At 57.4% G+C, this 22,552-nt stretch overlaps 1 protein-coding gene across 4 annotated transcripts in view; it reads left to right on the plus strand.

Annotated features, from left to right (window-relative positions):
- Nucleotides 1–20,581, plus strand: part of Rap1gap (RAP1 GTPase activating protein) — a 47,469-nt gene extending 26,888 nt beyond the window's left edge. For 2 of the 4 annotated variants that reach the window (XM_052177815.1, XM_052177818.1), the window contains 22 exons: nt 1,316–1,351; nt 2,014–2,061; nt 2,920–2,958; nt 3,292–3,477; nt 6,761–6,864; nt 7,104–7,182; nt 7,513–7,566; nt 8,370–8,453; nt 8,668–8,768; nt 8,890–9,019; nt 9,950–10,105; nt 10,416–10,487; nt 10,980–11,066; nt 11,346–11,483; nt 12,921–13,052; nt 15,765–15,874; nt 16,669–16,782; nt 17,928–18,051; nt 18,653–18,756; nt 19,018–19,121; nt 19,283–19,323; nt 19,631–20,581. In XM_052177815.1, the coding sequence (XP_052033775.1) occupies nt 1,316–1,351; nt 2,014–2,061; nt 2,920–2,958; nt 3,292–3,477; nt 6,761–6,864; nt 7,104–7,182; nt 7,513–7,566; nt 8,370–8,453; nt 8,668–8,768; nt 8,890–9,019; nt 9,950–10,105; nt 10,416–10,487; nt 10,980–11,066; nt 11,346–11,483; nt 12,921–13,052; nt 15,765–15,874; nt 16,669–16,782; nt 17,928–18,051; nt 18,653–18,756; nt 19,018–19,102 (1,983 nt within the window). In that variant the 3' untranslated portion in view covers nt 19,103–19,121; nt 19,283–19,323; nt 19,631–20,581. Of the gene's footprint in view, nt 1–1,315; nt 1,352–2,013; nt 2,062–2,919; nt 2,959–3,291; nt 3,478–6,760; nt 6,865–7,103; nt 7,183–7,512; nt 7,567–8,369; nt 8,454–8,667; nt 8,769–8,889; nt 9,020–9,949; nt 10,106–10,415; nt 10,488–10,979; nt 11,067–11,345; nt 11,484–12,920; nt 13,053–14,823; nt 14,902–15,764; nt 15,875–16,668; nt 16,783–17,927; nt 18,052–18,652; nt 18,757–19,017; nt 19,122–19,282; nt 19,324–19,630 lie in introns of all 4 variants that reach the window. The other 2 variants (XM_052177817.1, XM_052177816.1) reach the window with 2 other exon arrangements.
- The last annotated feature ends 1,971 nt before the right edge of the window (nt 20,582–22,552 follow it).

The following is a 22,552-nucleotide window of genomic DNA, read 5'->3' on the forward strand; positions in this document are numbered from 1 at the left end:
ACCCCATGGGGTTTAACAACCCTGGCCGTTGCCTGATTCCTCTTGTCTACAGTATGGGATGCTGGCTTGGGTCTGTTGTACCACGTGCTTTGATCCTGGCAGTGATACCTGCCTGGGATCCTGCATCTGTTTCCCTGAGCACCTGGCGGAGCCTGCACGTGCCAGTGTGTCTTCTGGTCTCAGCCAGGAGAATGCCTGTGTTTGTGTGTGCAGTTACTGGGATGCAGGCCTGCACTGGTGTATGCACATGTGTGAATATCAGGCACATGGACGTGAGTGTGTGTTGTGTGTAATTCAAGACACCAGCATGTGTAAGTGCGTGTTAGGCTATGTCTCTAGGAATTACTATGCACATATGTCATATGGATTTCTGTATGCATCTCTGTGTGTGTGTGTGTGTTTCTTGATATACAAAAGATATGCATGGTGCCATGTTCAAATCATGGTATGGAGGCCTGCGTGTGTGCCTCACAGAAGGTATATTTCCCAGATTCACAACCTTAGCACATGTGTGTGAGCCCAGATGGCTCCCCCGGGGCAGCAGGAACCACCTGAGTTGAACCTTAGAAGGGCTGGAGGAAAGGCTGCCCTGGAGACTCTGGGGGCTTCCCAGGCCCGGCCCCCAATCAGCCAGCCTCCATCCGGTAGGGATGCTGCCTTCCAGGAAGACTCAGAAGGGAGTTGGCGCTGGAGAGGCCCATGCTGCCAAGCAGCTGCGTTAACCCTGTGTGTCCTCATTGGCTTTGGACAGGCTGGCTTGTGCATGGGGGGGGGAGGGTGTATGTGAGACCATGCACAGGCGAAGGGGCCGTAGCAATCCAGCATCTCTCCCCAAAGAGTCCCCAACCTCCAATGCTTGAGGGGAGGGCTGTCCGACCAGGACATTGGTGAACTGGCTGCCTCTATGTGTGATAGTGGAACCACAGATCCTCCCTACATGCCTGACTCTAGGGCTGGGTCGGGTGGGCTCTTGGGGATCTATATGCCAATCCCAGAACTGATATTATTGCATTGGCAGAGAGGAAGGTATCTATTCCTCTAGACAGACAACAGTGTCCTCCTTCCAGAAAGCAAACTGAGTTGGGGCATCTTCCAGAGATCAAAGACCTGGACTCTCTCTGGGTTCACATCCCTAGGCAACTGGCCAAACTCTGGAGGGTCAGTTGTACAAAGCCCCGCCCACAAAGTCTTGCCTACGCCCTCTTGGTACCTCATGAGAGGACCGGGCAAGCTGGCGTAGTGAGAGACTGTGCCAGACTTGACAGTATCAGCCGCGCTGCCCTCAGAACTGACCTCACTCTCATCTCTATTGCAGAACACAGATCTGTTTGAGATGATTGAAAAGATGCAGGTAAGGATGGGCCAGGGCGCCCAGACCCGCCTAGGCTAAGGTGGAGGCCCCTCTTTGCAGAGCATTGAAGGACTAGTGTTAGGCACCTTTCTCCTCTCTGACTGTGAACTCTTCTGGGCTCCCAGGGTCCCCAGCAGGCCATCCCCACACGCACATACCCAGCCAGCTCATTGGAGTCCTGGTGGGCTCCTCTGCAGAAACCCCATGCAGAATGGAGGAGGGGACAGATGGGTACGGGGAGGCCTTAATGAGCCGGGCAGCCTGGGGTGCAGTCCTGACCCTTCTCACCCTCTACCTCCCAGCCCTGGCTAGCATGTGGCATGGGTGAATTCTCCCATGTATCTCTTGATGCATTAGCTCCCTCCCAACACACACACACACACACACACACACACACACCACATGCCTGCATATACCGCCCTGCCCCCACTCCCAGCAGCACGTACACTCCTGCACAGAGCCCCCAGCCCCTCCCTGCTGCTATACCTCCCTCAACATGTTAGAAGAAGCCAGAGGCCCGAGGACCCAATCCAGCCAGCTCCTTGTTCTGCAAGTGCCCTCCCTACATGAGTATCTCGCCTGGGCCTTTCCCCTCAGCCCAGGGAGGGCTCCTGGTGACAGGCATGGCGGAAGGGTAACCAACAGCATACCTTCTCCCGCAGGGAAGCAGGATGGATGAACAGCGATGCTCCTTCCCGCCACCCCTCAAGGTAGGCGGAGCAGGCCAGACTCTGGGGCAGACATCCTTCTGGGCTGGGTAGGGCTACTGTGCTGTGTGCCACTACTGGACCACAGCAGTATGTAGAGCCTTTGCCCTGATCCTGGCAAGAGCCTTCAAAGCCAGCTCTCGCTGCCCTCGGGCACCATGCAGGTACCTGCCCCTCCGGGCCACCCAGTACTAAAGCTGAAGCCATTGCTGCAAAGATGGCTGTCATCACATGACTGTGTTTACTCACTGAGACCCTGCTCTACTCTGTTCTTGTTTGGGGCAAGGCCGTGCACAGGTCCTCGGAGAGCCATGTACCTCTCATTCAGAATTCTACCTTGGAGATGTGGCCGGACCTAGGGGAGGGTCACAGGGCTGTGTCAGGTGCTGGGCTGTAAGACTGAAGCTTCGTTCAAGGTTGGGGTCTCAGAGCTGTCCTCCAACTGATGCCACTCAGGGGTGTGGTAGGAATGTCAGTTATGAGGTCTTACTTAGACTTCTGCTTCCGTGTGCATCTGGGCTAGCCTGGGGAAGAAGAGGGCCTCGCCCTGTCCCTGGAAGAAAGCTTCTGAAGATATCAAACTCAGGGAACTCAGAGCAACCTGGAGCTGTGTATGTCTGTGTGTATGCATGTGTGTGTGTGTGTGTGTGTGTCTGTGTGTATACATGTGTGTGCATGCATACGATACCCGTGTATGTGTGTGTATTGTGTGCATGCATACAACATCCATGTGTCTGTGTGTATACATGTGTGTGCATGCATATGACATGTGTGTGTTTGTGTGTGCGTGCACACACACGCATGTTCATGTATCCATGAAAGCCCCACCTCAGCTGGCCCTTGTCTTGTTTATATTTGCAGACGGAAGAGGACTATATTCCCTACCCAAGTGTCCATGAGGTACTAGCCTGAGCCCCACATTCACGTTTACTATGATCCTGGGAAGCCCTCATGAAAGACTTTCCCATTGGAGACCCACTTCCTGGTTCTGAGGGTTCCAAGGTTCTTTGAATCTGAGGCCTCTGGACCATACTCTCTTCCACCCCTCCCCCATCCTTGGCATAGCACTGAGAGGTGCGGAGCCAAGTGGGTTCCCCAGAGGGGTGGATGAAAGTCTAGGACCTCACGGCCCTGGGCTGTCTGTCTAGTATGTCCTGGGTCTGACTTGGGAGGCTGCCCTGGGTCCCTTAATGGGTGCTGTACAGAGTAGCTCTCAGCTGAGTACCTCTCTAGGTTTTGGGGCGAGAAGGGCCCTTCCCCCTCATCCTACTGCCCCAGTTTGGGGGCTACTGGATTGAAGGCACCAACCACGAAATCAGCAGCATTCCTGAGACAGAGCCTCTGCAGTCTCCCACCACCAAGGTCAAGCTGGAGTGCAACCCCACAGCCCGAATCTACCGGAAGCACTTTCTAGGCAAGGTGAGCTGCCGGCTGGTGTGAGAGACTGGCCCTGGGAGCGGGGGTGGGGGTGGGGGGTGGGGGGGAGTGACTAGGTAGGCATCTCAAAATTCTGAGTCTCAGGAAGCATCTGTGGCTTCATTCATTCTCCCCAACAAACATTGCAAAGGGCAGTTAGGCATGGTTGTCGAGAGGAGAGACCCCATCACGGCTTGTGCCTTAGCTAGGTTACCTGTTACATGCCTGTTTGCCCTTCTGTAAAAATGACAGTTATGATGTCTGTCTCTCACTGGTTGCTGGGAAGCCTTAGTGAGAAGATGCTAGAATGACATCTGAAACTTTTTTTTTCATGTGAGCAAATAATGAGCACCGGCTGTACGCCTGGTCTTGCTTGAGCACCGACTGTATGCCTGGTCTTGCTTGAGCACCGGCTGTATGCCTGGTCTTGCTTGAGCACCGGCTGTATGCCTGGTCTTGCCCTGGGCACCAGCTATGGGGCAGCAAACAAAATCGATCCAGACCTGGCCCTCAGCAGCTAGGGCAGGCTGGAAGACACAGGGGTGTCATGGCTTGACTAGGTCTGGGGTCCCCATGGCCTCAGCAGAGACCCAATAACTGCGGTGTCAGACCCAATAACCTTGGGTGTCAGTCTGCTGAGTGCTGGCTGGGCAAGGTGACGACTCTCCAGAGTTGTCAGGTGTGAGCCGGATACAGTGATGCATGTCTGTCATCGCAGCACTGGGCAACCTGAGGCAGGAGGATTACCAGAAGTTCAAGGCCTCCCTGGGCCACAGAGCAAGTCCTTGTTTCACAGAAACAAAATGAAAGAAATGACTGGGTGAGAGTTGAGAGAAGCCCTGTGCTGGGACCCTAGGTTTTACACGCGTGGCCAGTGTGCCGTGAAAACAGAAGAGTTGGTTATCTCGCCGGCTCTGAGACCTCAGGGCCTGAGGACCAGTGTGGGCTCCTTCTGCTGACCTCTCCTGTTATCTTGGGTGTTTTATTTAACCTTCTTGAACTGCTTCCTTATCTGTGAAATATGGGGTAAGACAAGTGCACGGGGCGTACGTAATCGACATACGGTTGGTAGCAGCTGCCACCAGCCCTGCCTGTCCCACCATGAGAGCAAGGCTTGCCTGCTCTGAGGGAAGGGAAGGCTGAAACTCTGGTGCGGTGACTCGGGCAATATTAGTTATGGAGCCTTCCGCTAAGATGCCCCGGAAGATGGGGCTTGAAGCCAGGGAATAGAGTGTGTGTGTGTGTGTGTGTGTGTGTGTGTGTGTGTGTATGTGTGTGTGTGTGTAGAAGGGGTATCCTGGCCCGATTGGGAAGCTATGTGGTTTCAGTACAGACCCAGGGCACCAGCCTACCTCTAGGAAATACTCGTGCTGACTGGGTTGGGGGTGGGTGGGGCACTTCACCGTGCCACTGATTAACCTAGCAGGCCCAAGCTCCATCCTTTGCCTGGGGACAGACCCAGAACATAGCACAGGAGTCTACCTCCTGGCTGAGCCTGCGGTGGAGGACAGGGAGACCTCCATCCCAAGTGCCCACTGTCCAGTGCTATGTCTAAGAATCATGACTGTGAGCCTGGTACACAGTTGGCACTCATGATACTAGGTGGAGGTAGGGGCCTTCAGCACTCACAGGTGTGGTGGCCAGGGTCAGGTCAGTGGGATGGGGGAGGGGTAGCTGGGAAAACAGTGCCCAGAGCAGGGACCACATCACACGTCAGGAACTGTTGATGATGGTGACGTCAGACGCCAATTTCCGGAGAGCCTGAGACCACCTTCCACTGAGTCTCTAGGGCTCCTCTGCCCTTGCTGGGAACTCCCGGCCTCTGGACTCCTGGCCAAGTACCTGCCACTCACCTATGGACAGTGCCAGGCATTTGGGGGGTTTTCTTCACCCTATGCCCAGGCCAGGGGTTAGGGGAACCACGGTCTGGATCCATTCATTGGCCTCTAAACTGCAAATCTGAGGGCACCCCCCAGCCCCACCTCTTTCTACACCCTGCCTCCAAATGCAGTGTTCATGTTTAAACAAGACTCACTTCCAGGATGACTCGCAGGGCGGGTGTGGCTGAACAGCGCCACTCCCTGGCCTGGGCCAGCAGGGGGAGCCCAGGGCCAGGCTGGGGCTGGGGCTTCTCACTTCTGGGCTTAGGGGTTTTTCCCTTAAAAAAAGATTCAGGGCCTGGGTATGCAGAGTGGGTGCCATTCCTGTCATAGGTATCCCCTGTGCCCTGTGGACTGTCTTACCAGCCCTATGCCCTCTGCTCTAGGTGAGGCAGGAGGGCAGAAACCTGCCTGGTCAGTTAAGACGCATCACTTCCTGTTTCTCACGGGCCCTGGCTTCAGGGGCCACTGAGCCACAGCTGGGCCATCAGCCGCTCAGCTTCTTTTCCTTTTAATTTCCGTTTCTTTTTAGCTAGTTGGCCCCCACCCCACCCTCCTCCTCTGTGGAGGTCAGAAGAGTGGATCCGGCTGTAGTTACAGGCCGTTGTGAGCCACCTGACATGGTGTCGGAAACAGAAATCTGGTGCATGCTCTCGCCTGCCGAGGCATCCGGCCCATCCCATCTTTCTCTTTTCCTAAGACAAAGTCTCACTGTGTTGCTCAGGCTGGCCTTGAACTCGGGACCGCCTGCTTCAGCCTCCCAGGCTGGAAAGCCAGGTATCTACAACCCCACCTGGCTAGTTGGGTTTTCTTCTTGAGCGTTTGCTGAGTACTCAGGAACTAGGACACATATACACACACATGCTTATACATACAGGTGTGCAGATGTGCATGTGGTTCTGACCTTGGTAGGGAGCCGGAGACAAGGTTCCAACAGACATTCTTTTTTGGTTTTTTTAATTTTGTTTTTCTTCTCGCTCTGGCCCAAAGATTGGTTGATATGTTAGCACACTGTAGCTGTCCTCAGACACACCAGAAGAGGCATCAGATCTCATTATGGATGGTTGTGAGCCACCATGTGGTTGCTGGGATTTGAACTCAGGACGTCCGGAAGAGCAGTCAGTGCTCTTAACCGCTGAGCCATTTCTCCAGCCCCCCCCCATCAGACATTCTTGAACACCACGCCAGACACTTTACCTGACTCACTTGCCCTATTCAGATAGGTGGCCGCCATCTGGGCTAATAGACCAGGAGAGGGAGGTCTAGAAAAGCAGGAGTGGTTCTCAGCTGGTAAGGGGCGGAGCTAATGCAGTCTGTTGTCGCCCTGGGCCCATGGCATTGGTGAGGGACTGGTTTTAGAAGCTGACACCTCATCTCCCTCACTTCCCCTGCCCCTCCCACCACAGGAACACTTCAATTACTATTCCCTGGACACTGCTCTCGGCCACCTGGTTTTCTCGCTCAAGTATGACGTCATCGGAGATCAAGAGCACCTGCGGCTATTGCTTAGGTATGGGCAGTAGAGGGGGGAAGCCCAGGACAGTAGGGAGGACTGAGGTCTCTAGGAGTCCCAGGGCTCGGCTCACTGTACCTGCCTTCCTGATGGAGGCCCAGAGAGGAGCAGGAATTTGCCTGAGGTCGCACAGCAAGGTAGTGCCTTAGCCAGGCTCGGTGCCCCACTACCATCTTTGGTCTCCCCGAGGTCTTCCCACTGTTCAGTCTCTCACCTGCATTGCTTTCTCCTCCCAGGACCAAGTGTCGGACCTACCATGACGTCATCCCCATCTCCTGCCTCACCGAGTTCCCCAACGTGGTCCAGATGGCAAAGGTGAGGCCCTGAGTATCCTGGGTCTGGCACTTCCGGGATCCGGTGCCTGCGTGTGGCAGCCACCTCTATGGGCAGCCTCTTACCCTGTCTACCCAGTGTGCACGCTGCTCTGGGTTGCCCTGGGTACCTGCATGTGTGCTTCTAGCTCTCTTTACAGAGCACCCACAGATCCTAGGGGGCCCCAGTTCTCCCAGCTCCATTCTGAGCAGCAGTGAGGGCTCTTAGTCTTTTATTAGCCTCTGGTGCTTCCAGAGCAGCCCGTCCCTACCCAGGAAGTCTCTCCCTTTCTCTCTGAGCCCGACTTACGGCCCTGCCTGTGCTCTCTTGCAGCTGGTATGTGAAGATGTCAATGTGGATCGATTCTACCCCGTGCTTTACCCTAAGGTACCTGACCTGGCTTGTTTACCAAGGATGGGTGGCACCTGTGTGTACTCTTGATGGTTACACATGTCCCTCAGATCCTCTTGTTTGCCCCTGACAGCCCTACATCGTCCACAGTGTGTAGCAGTGTCAGTGCTATCTGGGGAACGTCCTAGGATGGTCTGGGCTCTGGATTTCCTTTCCGTGGTCCTCGCCTTCCAGGGGATCCAGGGCCACAGAACACCTACAGCTCTATACATGCCTCCTCATAGCACATGCACTTCAGCCCCATGCTGCCGGCTCTGGTGGCATCCATGAGGATCCTGAAATAATAAGTCCTGGAAGCCATGGTCTTGAAAGATGGCGGTGGTTCCTGGCTGGGTTTTTGATCAGGCTGACGTCCTGTAAGGTGAAGGAAGGGACGTCATAAAGCAAGCCCCACGTCTTGGTTTCTGTGGGACAAACAGGCTCAAAGTGAGGAGGGACACCCACTCAAGGCCCCAGGGCTGACTGGTCAGAATTCAGGTGTCTAGGAGCATGAGGAGGTTTGCCCAAGGGTCAGGGAGTGAGCTGGGCGTTGCAGAATGGATTGGGGTGGCCTTGGCCATGACAGCCAACTTGGAAATTCAGCGGGATCAGGGCCCAGGCCTGACCCTGGGCAGGCCTGCAGGTTGCTGACCTAAGGTAAACTGCTGAAGCCTTTGAAAGCAAGGGGTCAGGGAAGGGTGGAGTCTCTCCTTGCGAGGATGGTAGTGTGTGGTGCCTGGCACAGGGCGGCTGGCACTGTGATGCTCCCGCATCCACAACCCTCGCTCTGCTCTCCACAGGCCTCCAGGCTCATTGTCACCTTTGACGAACATGTTATCAGCAATAACTTCAAGTTCGGAGTCATTTATCAGAAGCTCGGCCAGGTGTGTTTACCCTTCCCCTCTCCTGGCCTGGTCCTGCGGCCTACCCCACCCCACCTCACCCTCAACCGCTGCCACCCGCCCACCCGCCCGCCAGCCCACTCAGTTTCCTGGGAGCTTGGGGACTGCTCATGGCCACTCTGGGAGGAAGTAGAGCTGAGGGAGGGCCACTCAGGAGCTGCCCCGTTGTGACCTTGCCCCTGTGTGATCTCTCCAGACGTCTGAGGAAGAACTATTCAGTACCAACGAGGAAAGTCCTGCCTTCGTGGAATTCCTTGAGTTTCTGGGCCAAAAAGTCAAATTGCAGGATTTTAAGGGGTAAGGGCTGGATGAAGAGCTGTTCTGACCAAGTCCCTGAGCAGGGGGAGCCCCATCCTGGCCGCACGCAGGCCCGGCTGGAGCTGGAGACTGAGCCATGGCCTTGGGGGCCTGGGGACAGGTTCCGAGGAGGCCTGGACGTGACGCACGGGCAGACAGGGACCGAGTCCGTATACTGCAACTTTCGCAACAAGGAGATCATGTTTCACGTGTCCACCAAGCTGCCCTACACGGAAGGGGACGCCCAGCAGGTAGCCCGGGCACCCGTCTGTCTACCTGTTTCCTGTGTCACCTGCGACCCTGTCTACTCATCTGTTTAGCATCCATCACACCAGACTCAGTGTGGCCCTGTGCTGCAGATACCGAATCGATCCATTTCCCCCCAGGATGGGCTGCAGGTGGGACAGGGGAGGAGGGAAAGCCTTGGCTCCTACCTCTGTGAGTTGATGGTGGCATCTCTCAGGATGTGACTGTAGTAAATTATACACAGCAGGGGCCCTGCCTGGGTGAGCTTGTTTTTTTTTTTTTTTTTTTTTTCTTGGTGAGGAGCAAGAGACATGGTGGGGTCACATGGGGGTCCCGCAACTGAGCAGAGCCAGGAGTACTTTTAAGGTGAAGTGACAGGCTGTCAAGTTGCTAAGTGCAGAGTCCCACGCAGAAAGAAGAGGGAGCTCAGGAATGTTCTTAGACCTACACTCAAAATTCGGTTCCTCTTGTCACGAGCTCTCCCATCAGGCCATCTGCTCGGCTGTACCCCACCCCACCCCCAGCCCAGAGTGCTAAAAGGTGCTTATGGCTGAAGGAGATATATTACTCTTACTGGGTTTTTTCTTTGATTTTCCCCCCCTTTTAGCAATACTAACTTCATTGTTCAGTGATGGACTCTGGGGGTGCCAAGACAGGGTTGGGATAGGAAAGGGCTGAGTGGTGGAACCTGCGTTGAAGTCCCTGAGGGTATCAAGAGACCTTGGAACCACACAGCTTCCATTTTCCCATCTGTCAGAGGTTGCCAAGGAGATGGGAATCGTCTTAAGTTTTGCCGTTTCGGGGGTGGGCAGGGAACACACATGTCTGGATGTATTCTCCACTTGCTCCACGCCCCCTCCCCCAGCCCTACACTCTCTGGCACCCCTGCCCCACACCCTGTAGCCAGGCTATGAAGTCCTGTGGCCCTGTCTCAGCTGCAGCGGAAGCGGCATATTGGGAACGACATCGTGGCTGTGGTCTTCCAGGACGAAAACACGCCCTTCGTGCCAGACATGATCGCATCCAACTTTCTGCATGCCTATGTGGTGGTGCAGGCAGAGGGGGGTGGCCCCGATGGCCCCCTCTACAAGGTGGGTACACCGGGGCCTCCGAGGGCTCTTGGCTGTGAGGAGTGAGGCCGCCTTAGAGGGGCCTTGCTTTCCTGCTTCCCCCTGTTGTCCCTGTCTGGCCTCCCCCCCCTCCACTAGCCTTTGTATCCTTGTGGGGTTCCTGCATCAGTCCCACCCTGAAAATTCAGGACAACAGCCAGAGGAGCTGAAATTCTGGTTTAAAAGGTCCCCAAACTGAGCAGCCCCAGAGCCCCCCCACCCCCGAGCCCCACGGCATAGGAGCCGCTTTGGGGGTCTCTGACCCATCAGACTCTGCTTCCTTTCCTCTCAGGTCTCAGTCACTGCTAGAGACGACGTGCCCTTTTTTGGGCCTCCCCTCCCGGATCCTGCTGTGTTCAGGAAGGTAAGAGGCAGCCCCCCTCCCCGCCCCCATCACCAGGGCAGGACTAGAGTGGGAGGGGCCTGGGGCGCCTTAGTCTTGTCCCAGGAGGACTTGAAGCCTCACTGTGTCCTGGGGCCTGGGTACCCCTTCAACCTTCAGCAGTGCTCCCTCGCTTTGTCTTGATAGATGCTGTGGCTTATTCTACAAGGTCACAGGCTGTTTTACATTTTTCCCAGCTGACTGTGGCCTTTCATGTCTTCTCTTTGACAGCCTTTCCTCTGTTTGTGGGGGAGGGGCACACGTCTCTGCCAACCTCTCAGTAGACACAGCAAAGCCTGCTTTGCCCCCCCCCTCCCTCCACTTACATGGACTCCCAGTTAGCGGGTTTCCATCAGGGTACAGAGTCCCTCACAGGTGCCTGGCTAGAGAGCGGGACTCTGGGAGCTCCGGCCCCTTCCCCTAATGGTCACCTGACCCTCTTCTCACTTCCTCCACGCTGCGGGGGGATCCCAGGGGCCTGAGTTCCAGGAATTTCTGCTGACGAAGTTGATCAATGCTGAGTACGCGTGCTACAAAGCAGAGAAGTTTGCCAAACTGGAGGTGAGCGTGGGAGGGAGGGAGGGAGGGAGGGAGGGCGGACAAACTGGAGGTGAGCATGGGCTGGAGGGAGGGAGGATGGACACCCTCCCTGGAGGGAGGGAAAGGACACGCTCGTACCTGGGCTTTGGGGGTGCTGACGGTGCCAGTGCCGTGCAAGAGGTGGGAGTTGGAGACCTGGGGAAGCAGCGCAGCTACCTAACGCGCACGGGGGAGGTGAAGCCACTCGGGAGGTGAAGCCTGGATTGTTCATCTCTGGGGTCTCTCCTGACTGGCCCACAGGAGCGGACACGTGCCGCCCTTCTGGAGACACTCTATGAGGAGCTCCATATCCACAGCCAGTCCATGATGGGCCTCGGCGGCGACGATGACAAGATGGAGAATGGCAGTGGTGGTGGTGGCTTCTTCGAGTCTTTCAAGGTGAGGGCCGGGGCCCCACCCTGGAGCGCAGGGCTGGTGGAGCGAGCGCAGTTGTGGATGGGCCAGAGTCGCAGTCTTAGAAATGGGGTCAGAGGTGGGGCTTGTGGCTCTTCGAGAGACATGCGGCTGGAGGTGGGGTCTGGCTGAGGGCTCGTGTCTCCGCTTGGAAGTGTGGCTAGGGTTGAGGACATAGCTTGCTGGGCCTAAGCTTTCGGGTGCATTGAGATTTGGAGATGTGCTCTGTGCCTTGGGGTTCTGAGCCAGGAGGAGGAGTATAAGGTGGGGCTCTAGTTTGGGATGGGGTTCATGAGCTCTGGAGAGAGGGTCTGTCTGAGAGCACCCACAAAGTTGGAGTCCTCTAGACCAGCAAGGAGCCCCTGGTGCCATGGGCTGTGGCTGTCAGGTTTGAGGGGAGGAGGTCCGTCTTGTTTGGATGACGTTGCGGAGAGACCTCACTGTGTGACCTCCGTGGCACTTTGTGGTTTAGCTAAGAGCTCGGGTTCCCTGGGTTTACATCTCAGCTCTGCCTCTTGTCAGGCCGGGCATTCTCCAAACCTCAGTTATCTGTTGAGTAGTGAAATAGGAGTTCATAACAGCTCACCACACACAAATGCTTTTGACTTATTTGCAAAGCAGTTAGGCGAGCATCCTGTGGGGATAAAGTCCTGCCCATCTTCCAGAGCAAGGACAATCTAGAGGTAGGCAGAGGAGGGCGGGGGTTCTGCCTCTCTCTGGGTGGGGTTCACCCAGCTGCAGGGCAGTGTGGTGATTTCTTGGTTCCTCCTGGTCCACAGCGGGGTGATGGCCTCACTATTACCCAGGCTTGGCTACAGTGGGAACTGTGGGCTTGTGTAGGAAGATTAGTAACCCACAAAGGACACCAACCAGCATCAGGGACCCACGGACTGAACACAGGTCTAGTGATTGCTATGAGCAGGGTCCAGGGGTTTCTCCTCTGGCTGGTGCCAAGTAGGAACCCTGGATTAGGTTGAAGTGTGCTCCCAAGGCAACAGTGATTATGGGGAAAGGCATAATACAATCTGGCCCTGTGGGCCCCAGGCTCAGCTCTGCCTAGGGTTTTTCCTGGTAAAAGTGGCCTGAGAGAGTCCTGAAGGGACCCTGAGAGGGTCCTGGAGGGCCCCTGGGGAGCACGGCCAACCATGCACATGCACAGAGCGGTCTGCCCTCCTCATGACATCCACATGAGACACTTGGCATGCTGGTGACACATCCAAAGCCCGCCTGCTCGGAAGTTGGCTGTTGACCTGCCTCTTGTGTGACACATGGGGAAGCTGGCTTCACCAAAGGGTGGGGCTTCCTCGGGTCACCTGCAGTGGCACTGGTGGCAGGAGGCCAGATGCACGATCCCGGAGGTTTCCCAAGGTAAGCGGCCCCAGGAAGCCCATACCTCCTTTCCGCCCACCTCTGCTCCCACAGAGAGTCATCCGGAGCCGGAGTCAATCCATGGACGCCATGGGACTGAGCAACAGGAAACCCAACACCGTGTCCACCAGCCACAGTGGGAGCTTCACCCCCAACAACCCTGACCTGGCCAAGGCAGCTGGGATAGTGAGTGTCCCCGACTCCCCTGACCCGCCCTCCTCCCCAGGGCCCTTGATGCTCCCTTCCTCCTTAGGCCTGGCCTTATCTCTTCCCACTGCCCCGCTGTTCATGTGCTCGCCCTGGGCACTGGACTTGGTGTAGATACCGTTCTCCAGGGCCAAGCAGCCCAATCAGGGCACTGGGATACACTATTCCTCAAGCCCCTGGCCTTCTCCCCCTGGCTCTTTGTTTATTTGGCTGTGACTTTCTGCAGCCTCTGTGTCCCAGTCCTTACTGAATATCTGCTGTCTGTTGTGTGCTGGAAACTGGGCTGCTGTGTGGGCATCTACTGTCGAGCCTTAAGTCTCTGGTAGCACCTCTGTATGTGAGGCTGTGGGCATCCACTGTGTGTCAGGACCTGGACTGCTGTGTGGATATGTACTTTGTGAGCGTCTACTGTGAGCCCAGCCCTGAGTTCTTGTGCACCTACTATGCGCCCCACCCTGATCTGCTGTGTGAGTACCTACTGTGTGTTGGAAAATGGGCTGCTGCGTGGGCATCAAGTCTGTAAGCACCTTCTGTGTGCCTCAACCCTAGGCTGCTGTGTGAATACCTACTGTGTGTCAGGAATTGGGCTTCTGTGTGAGCAGTTGATGTGTGCTAAGCTCTAGCACAAATGCTGACTCTCAGGACGGATGTTGCTGTGTGGACATTCATTTCTTGTGTAGTACTCTGTCTGCAGCAGCCCGGGCCTCAGTGCCTGTGACTGCCTTTTGTGTGTCTGGAACTGGGCTTCTGTGTGGGCTTGCCTATGTGAACTCTGCCACTATGATTACTAACTGTCAGCCAGGCTCTGTGGGAGTCTGCCCCGACACTCAGGGAATTCAAGAAGCCTACATCAAGACTCAGCTGCTTTGCGCCATCTAGTGGCCACTCCAGACACTGCATGTATTGCTCTGCCGCTCCCCAACCCCATTTGCCTTCTTGTACATCCATCCACTAACCCACCCATGCATCCATCTACCCACCCATGCATCCATCTACCCACCCATGCATCTATACATTTATCAGTCCATCAGTCCACCCACCTGTCCATGTGTCCAACCATAATCCTCCCACTTACACATCCATCCATCCGTCCGTCCATTCGTCTGTCCATCTTCCCAGCCACCCACTCTTTGCTTACTGTCTGCTGCATGCTGAGCCCTGTGCTCTGTGCTGTGCGACTGTGCATGTGGCAGAGTCCGCCATCTCCCAGCCATCTCTCGTGTGGTCTGGTCCGGCCAGGGGAGCAAGGTGAGGCCTTTGCTGTCCAGTGGTCACCAAGTCCGTTGTCATCCAGGACCTGGCCCAACTTCTCCCCAACCCAGGTTCTCAGCCCCTCCCTTCCTGCCTGTGGGTGGCTGTGGAGGGGCCCCGGGTCAGGGTCAGGCCAACAGCACCTGCCCGGCAGTAACCAGACCCATTTCTGTTTTTGTTTTCGCACGATCCTCCCTCTCTTCACGTGGCTTCCTTTCCCTACTCTTCCCATTTCCTCCTCCTTCTCTCCACTGCCATCCCTCCCCTCCCGTCTGCTCGCCCCCTCTGATCCCTTCTGCCCTCGGCTTCCTCTCTTGTTCCCCTCTCGTTGACCTGCCTCTCCCTTGCCCCATCTGTGCCCCACCGTTACCCCCACGCCTCCTCTGTTCTCCCTCTTTCTCTTCATGTTCTCCCCTCCCCGCCCACCTCTCTCTCTCTCTCTCTCTCTCTCTCTCTCTCTCTCTCTCTCTCTCTCTCTGTACCTCTCTGCCCTCACCAGTCATTGCTTATTCCCGGGAAAAGCGCGAGTAGATTCGGACGCCGGGGCAGCGCCTTAGGCATAGGAGCTGTGGAAGAGGTTGTCATCCACCCGGGGGCCGCGGCTCCGGAGCTGCCTGCACGCGCTGTTCCGCTCGCTCTCAGGACGGAGGCCATATTGGGGACGTTGCCCCCTTCCCGGGACAGACCTAGGGGCGTGCAGGGCAGAGTGCCACGGCTCTGGTGATACGGGGACCTGGGCCAGAGTCCCCAGGCCCTCACTAGGAGACTCTGGCCCTGGGCTGGCCCCTGGAACCCTGGCCGGGTCCTTGCTGGGATCTGGTACTCAGTGACTCCACCCAGCTGCACGTCTCCCAATATTGCCGGTTCTGCATGAAGCATCAGCCCTCCCTTTCCCCCGTGACCCCTCCTTACCATGAGCTGCCTGCAGAGCCTGCCCCTCCCTTCATGCCTCCTCAGGGCCGACTTCCTACTCCCTATTCTTCTGATGCTGGGCACCCCGCCGTAGTGTGTGGAGGGGGGATGTCCCCACGGGGCCACTGAGTCTCCCCAAGTAGTCTGAAGTCCGAGGGTGGAGGTGCCCTCCCTAGCAGGGGCTGGGTTTGCGACACTGCTTTCTCACTACTACTTTCGGGCTGCAGCTCCCATGAGGCCCAGGGGCAAGAGGCAGAGCCATCTGAGCATTTGCCCATCTTTCTTCCGACCCCAGTGGCTGCCCTCTGCCTCTCTTTGACCAATGTCCAGCACAGCCCTGTTAAGTGTTCTCCGGAGCAGCCCTGGCCCTCTGTGGGCCTGCCCATCTCTCAGGCAGCCATCCGGAAAGCACATCTCCTCTCTTGCTCATAACCTGTTGGCTTCTGGGCACGGTGGCAGGGCCCCGGTGGGAGGTGGGGCCACCGGCGCTCCAAGGCCGATGGGCATTGACATAGCCTCTCCCCACAGTCCCTGATTGTCCCTGGGAAGAGTCCCACAAGGAAGAAGTCGGGTCCATTTGGCTCACGTCGCAGCAGCGCCATTGGCATCGAGAACATCCAGGAGGTGCAGGAGAAGAGGTGGGTGAGTGGGAACCAGACCCACCAGGGAGCCCAGCATACCTTCACCGTGACTGCAGGGGGTGCGAGTGTGCTGCCCACCCTAGACCTGCAGGGGGCGCCAGCGTGCCACCCACTCTGACCTGCAGGGGGCGCCAGCGTGCCACCCACTCTGACCTGCAGGGGGCACCAGCGTGCCGCCCACTCTGGCCTGCAGGGGGCGCCAGCGTGCTGCCAGCTCTGACCTGTACTTGTCCTCTGCCTCATCCCCATCCAGTGACAGCTGACACTTAGGGGGAAGCACTTCCATTTGACACTGAGCAGTTCCATTGGTTCCCTGAGGCTAGCACCTTACAGATCAAATTCACATTCCCAGCAGGGCGAGCAGGGAGAGGGGCTGGCAGCATCTGTGAATGTCTGTGGGCACAGCTGAGCCCAGAGAGCAGACAAGAGGTCCTTGCCATCTTGTAGCCTCATAGCCTTGTACTTCTGTGAGACTCATCACCAATGTGAAAAGTGAGACAGGGAAACAGCCAGCAGCCTGGGGCCGGCCAGTTCCTCCTCGTGAGCTCGAGGCAGCGGCCAGTAGATTCTCATACCTCCTAAACTCAGAATATAAATCCTGGGTTCAAGGCCGGCTGTCACCAGGTCCTGGCTGGCCATGCTTTAGGAAACCATTACAGGTAGAGAAAGGGCCAGCTAGCTAAAAAGCCCATGAGGACTGTGCCAGGGTTGGCCTCTAAAGCTTCACCATGCCCGTGCCCACCCACCCCTCACAGCCTGGCCCCCTCCCGCTACCCCCGTGTGTCCCACAGGGAGAGCCCTCCAGCTGGCCAGAAGACCCCAGACAGCGGGCACGTCTCACAGGAGCCCAAGTCAGAGAACTCGTCCACTCAGAGCTCCCCGGAGATGCCCACGACCAAGAACAGGTGGGGCTTTGGGGGCCCTGGGCATGGGGGAGGGGCGCTCCTTCTTTTTGTTCCCCGATGGGGACAACTTTGTGCATGCCGCGCCCACTCTGTGCTCTGGAACACAGCTACAAGCTGTGCGCACACCCGGCTGAGGAGCTGCTGGCCCGGGTCATAGACCTAACAGACCGTATCTGCACAGCGAGCAGAGAGCAATAGCCGGGTGGGTGCGAGGGGCGATGAGGTATCCTTGGTGGGTCTTTAGGGAGGCCAGAAAGCTGGGAGGAAGCAGCCCCAATAGGCCTGGTAGGAAGAGGAGGCTTCTGGGGAGGAGTAAGTGAGTGCAAGCCCCGCCCAGGCACGCCTGATGGATGGAAAGAAAGACCACAGGGGTTGGAGCAGTGTGAGGGGCTGTGCCCGTTGGGCAGTGGTGGGAACTAAGTCAGAGAGGTGGGCAGAGACCTGCTCATAGCTTTGGAGGCTATGTGAGAGCTTTGAGTTTTATCTTAAACTGGATAAGCGTCTATGAAAAGAGCAATGTTTTAAAACACGCTGTTAAGAGAGGCTGGCAGAGGCAGGGGGGCCTAAGGAGGCCATTGGTCTCTGCCACGGGGTGGGGGCGGGGCCGATTATGAGCTGGAGAGTCAGACTGCTGAACAGAGACAGAAAGGTGTGACAGGGACAAATTTGGGTTGTGGAATTGTGGGATAGGAGAGACTTTGGGCAGGAGGCACAAAGACACCGTGTGAGGGCTCCAGTCCCTGCTGCGTGTGGAACCCGGTGACCCGAGGCCGAGTGCCACCCTCCTGCTTCCAGGCCTGTGAGATGGGTCCCACAATGGCACTGTCTCAGGAGTGCTTGCTAGAGTAAGCCATCGAGTTCCACAGTAGCTGAGGACCAAGCGTCCAGCTTTCCCTGAGGGCCGCTGGGGAGCCCAAGCGGGTGTTTAACCGTGGGGGGACCTCTCCAGAGCCAGGGAACGGGCAGGGCTTCAGCGGGAGTCCACGGACGGACGGACGGACGCGGGTGGGCGAGCTGTGCTGGTGGCCACAGGGCGCTCGCTTGGCTCCAGGCCGAGCTTCCTTGGGGAAGGCAGGGACAGGGCCCTGTGGCGCGGGGCGGGGCCCACGGCTGACGGCTCATGGCACTGCGTGGCTGTGTGGCAGAGTGGAGTCGGCTGCCCAGAGGACGGAAGTGCTGCAGGGCTTTTCCAGATCGTCATCCAGCGCCAGCAGCTTCACCAGCGTGGTGGAGGAGGCGGAGGGCGTGGACGCGGATGATACAGGCCTGGTGAGCGGTTCGGGCCCCATGGGGTGGGACCGGGCTCTCTCAGGCCTCTGGAGGCGCTTTGGCTGACATGTTGGCGGCAAGGGTGTCCCAACCTGCAGGAGATACAGACAAATCTCAGCCTTCCGTGCTCCCCCATGCTGTCCACAGAGGCAGACCCCCGAGGGCCCAGGTGTACCTTGTCTCTTACCTCCTCAGCCACTCTGAGCTCCTCTGCAGTCCCTCCCTGTGGTGGCTGGCCACACCCCCAGGCCTTTGTACCTGCTGGTCTCATGTTCCTGCCTGCTCCTCCCCCCTTGGCCAGGCGGACTCATGCCTCGGCCTCCAGCACCTTGGCCATTCTCCATCAAACATACTTCCAGTGGGTGCCGGCAACTGGCCTGGCCTATCCCCTGGCAGACACAGGCCCCGCCTACTGGCCTTCTAGAGAGGAGGTACAGGGCTCTTCACAGTCTGTTGGCCTCTGAGACTTCAAGCTCAGGGACCCGGTCTGCTTGATCCCTGAGACCTAGACCAGGCGAACATCTGCAGATGTGTGTGTTACCTGAACAAAGGATGGGGTGGGGTGGGCTGTGGGCGGGGCTGACCTCCCCCCCCTCCCCAGGAGAGCGTGTCGTCCTCAGGAACGCCCCATAAGCGGGACTCCTTCCTCTACAGCACATGGCTGGACGACAGCGTGAGCACCACGAGCGGGGGGCAGCTCCCCAGGTACCAGGCTGGCTGTGCTGGGCGGGAGGGGCGGGGCGGCGGGGCGGGGCTGAGCGTGGGAGCGTGATGTGACAGCGTCCTCCATGGGGAGGTGGGCCAGAGGATGAGAGAGGGTAGCTGGGAGGTGAGTTAAGGGTGAGGATCCCTAAGGGAGGGACTGGCGGGGTGGGGGAACCCCGTGCCAGCCACCCATCCATGCCTGCATCTCCCTGGTGCCTCCTCTTGGCCAGTGAGGTGGCTCCCTCCTGCCCCCCTTCCCAGGCCTCACACGGTCACCCCACCCAGACGCCGGCAAGTCGGGGGACCCTGCGTGTCCCGAGATCAAGATCCAACTGGAAACATCTGAGCAGCACACACCCCAGATGGTACGAGGGGACCCCCTCCTGGGAGCGGGTAGAGCTGGTTGGGGATAGGAACGCAGAGACCTGGTGGCTGGGACGCCCCACTAGGCCAGAAGGACGGGGCTCATCCAGTGACTTCTGGATGAAGTTGCCTGTGTCTCCTGCCCTCACCTCTGTCCCCACAGGGCTGCTAGCTGCCACCTCATCAGCAGGCGGGACTGAGCAGGTCAGCTGGTACTCGCCTGGACCCTCTGGGGTAGAGGAGGGAATGAGAGCCCCCCGGCTGGGCTGGGCGGGGCTCTCCAGCCTCAGTGGCTGCCGGGACTGGGCTGGTCTTCACACCTTTAGGCCTTGGGTTCCCCCTGTGTAGTGGGCACTTGGTGCTGCCTTCCTCTGATATGAGTTGTTGGGGAGCTCGATGGAGCCAGAAGGAACTGGGCGAGCGTGGAACACGGGAGAGCTGGGGGTGCCCGTGGGGTGGGAGGAGAGGCTGCTGCAGTCTTCCTGAGTCTCGTGACTCCCGTTCCTTGCAGACAAGGCCTCAGAAGCACAAGAAAATGCTGCACCACATCCAGGCAGCTGGCCCTCTGCCCCACAGTCACCCCAGCCCCCAGCGCCCCTCCCTCCAAGCCCTGGGCCCACCCATCTAGGCTGTCTCCGCAGGGCGGAGTCGTCCAGAGCTCAGAATGGATGCTGCCGGCATCACCCCCATCCCAGGCTGGAGCTCTGGGTGTGGGCAGGCACTGTGGCCCTGGATTGCCCTCATTCGGGCCTCTGTCACGCCGGGTTCCCCTCTGGAGCCGTGGGGAGCAGGGTAGAAGAAGGAGCACCGTGTACGCACACCCCACTGCAGAAGCAGCAGGCACAGGGTGTGCAAATGAGCCCTGGGCGGAGCGAGTGTCCTGGGCGGCTGCTGCTGTGGGACCTGGGCATCTCTGCTGCAAGTGGACAGGAGTATTTCAGAGATCACTGAAGACTGATTCCACGCACCTGCCCCAAAGGGGGGCCGTTGTCCCAGGGACCGCCTATCACGCTGGCTGCTTCCAGAGGCCCCGGGTGGGCTAAGGGGCCGGGGCTGCTTCACCAATCACCCTACCTAAGTCCCCAGCTTTATCACAGAGCTGCCAACGTCCTTTCACTGTCTCCACATGATGGCCAAGTATCCTGTGTCGGGGAGAGGGTCACCCCTGGCTCTTCATCCAGCACACGGCTTAACCCTGCCACCCCACACTCCCGGGCATACTGGGCTGAGGGGGGGTCTCAGCTGGTCTGGAGTCCAGACCTCGCCATCCCCTGCCCACCACCGCTGTGGAGGGGGCTGCCAGGCCTAGCTGCTGTGAGCCATGTCCTTGTGTGTATCTGTTCACTCTTAGGAGCCACGCCCAAGGCGAGACTTCCAGCCCCAACACCCACTTTGGAAGTCCCGTGGCTACATATATGTCAGTAAGGGTTGTACAAAATAAATTATATTTATCGCTATTGTACCCAGAGTTGAGAACAGCTTTGTGTAAGCCCTGCCTGGCCACACTCCGGATGGATGCCCAGAGGACCCAAGGTACAGAGAGTAAACCTGGCCCCTTCAATGTTGCTGAGTCTGGGGGTACCCCCCCCCTACCCACAGAGGAAGGATGGTTTTGAATTCTGCCCTGGCACCATCTCTCCTAAGTTTGGTGGTGAGGAATTTCATCTCCTCACAGAGGATCAGGAAGAGCTTGTGACCTCCTCAGGGGCTGTGAGAATCCAGTGAGCTGGTTCACACAGTCACCAGACATATAGTGACATATCTGGACAGCACATAACTAAATGGCGCCCAACTGACAGTTTCATGTCCCGCAAATCCCAAGTTTCCCTTTTATGGCCACCAGGGGGCACTAAAGGCTCACCATCTGGGCAGAAAAGAGGTCAAAGTCCCTGCCTGCCACAGGAGCTGCTAGCTAAGTGCTACAGGCTCAAGGGTAAAAGGGTGGGGAGGGAGAGGCTCTGCGTGAGAGGGGCCTGTGTGTGTAGTGTGTGAGAACACCTCAAATTGGGAGGGGTCCAAAGTGAGGACGGTCACAGAAGGGACATGGAGATAGGCTGGGGTGAGGCCATGGTCTTGAATACCAGGCCCAGGGCCAAGACTGCACGCAGATGACAGTGGAGAGACATGCTTAGAGCCTTGTTGGCTGTTAATGGACAGCTGGTGGGCCTGCTAGCTGGTGGAGTCACAGAGGGTGGGTTCCTTTAGTTGGCTCATGGGTGTGACAGTGGCCTTGAGGGTAGATATCCAGTCGCGCTCTGAGGGAGAAGCCATCTTAGCTTCCCTACAACCTTACTACCCCCTACCTCTCTCTCGCCTTCTCAGGAAGATGCAGAGGGTACTTTGAGGCTTTCTGAGATGTACCATGGCTTTCTTGACAGGGCCTTCCTATGACCCATGGATGCCTCAGGCCACCCAGGGGCCATGACTCATACCCAAACTCTCGCCCTGACCAGCAGGGTTTGGCTCCAAGGTTCCCCGGCTCAGTTGTTCCCCTCCTAGGTCACCCCATCTTCCACTAGCTCAGCTCTACGGTGCATTCTGCTCCAGCCTGAGGCCTGTAGCCATGGCGTCCAGCACAGAGCTTCCTGGGCACTGGCTCTGAGTCCACTCTCCTAGTGATCTTGGCCCCCTGTCCCTCTTCTGTGGTCCCTGGTATGAGGCTCAGGAAATGAGGCCTCACAGTGGTCTTGGTGCAGCTGGAGCTGTGGCCCTCAGATAGTACTGTGGGGGAGCAGAGACGGTGGCTCATAGCCCCTGAATAAAGATAAGCATGAACAACCTTACCGCTAAGCCTTCAGATGGTGCAGTCAAACCAGAGGACGTTGTCCCATGGGCTGGCTCCACACAGGTATAGCTGGATCTGGGTAGTGGTGACACATACTTTAAATCCTAGCACTTGGAAGGCAGAGGCAGGCAGATCTCTGTGGGTTCAAGGCCAGCCTGGTCTACAGAGAGAGCTCCAGGAAAGCTAGGGCTACACAGAGAAACCTTGTCTCAAAAAAGAAAATGGAAGGAGAGGGAGAAAGAGGAGGAGGAAGAAGAAAGAAGGAGGAGGAGGAAGAAGAGGAAGAGGAGGAGGGGGAGGAGGAGAAGAGGAAGAAGAAGGAGAAGGAGGAAGAGGAGGAGAAAAGGAAGAGGAGGAGGAGGAGGAGGAGGAGGAGGAGGAGGAGGAGGAGGAGGAGAAGGAGAAGAAGAAGAAGAAGAAGAAGAAGAAGAAGAAGAAGAAGAAGAAGAAGAAGAAGAAGAAGAAGAAGAAGAAGAAGAAGAAGGAGAAGAAGGAGAAGAAGGAGAAGATGATGATGGTGGTGAAGAAGGTGGTGGTGAGCGTCTTTGGAAATGCTTCCCTAAGCCTCACCAGCACAGGCTTTTTGGCTGATTGTCCCTTCCTGGGGATTTACTCAATGGTACACCCATCCCTCTGGATCTATTCCAG

Source organism: Apodemus sylvaticus, chromosome 3, assembly GCF_947179515.1.
Source record: "Apodemus sylvaticus chromosome 3, mApoSyl1.1, whole genome shotgun sequence".
NCBI classification, from domain to species: domain Eukaryota; kingdom Metazoa; phylum Chordata; class Mammalia; order Rodentia; family Muridae; genus Apodemus; species Apodemus sylvaticus.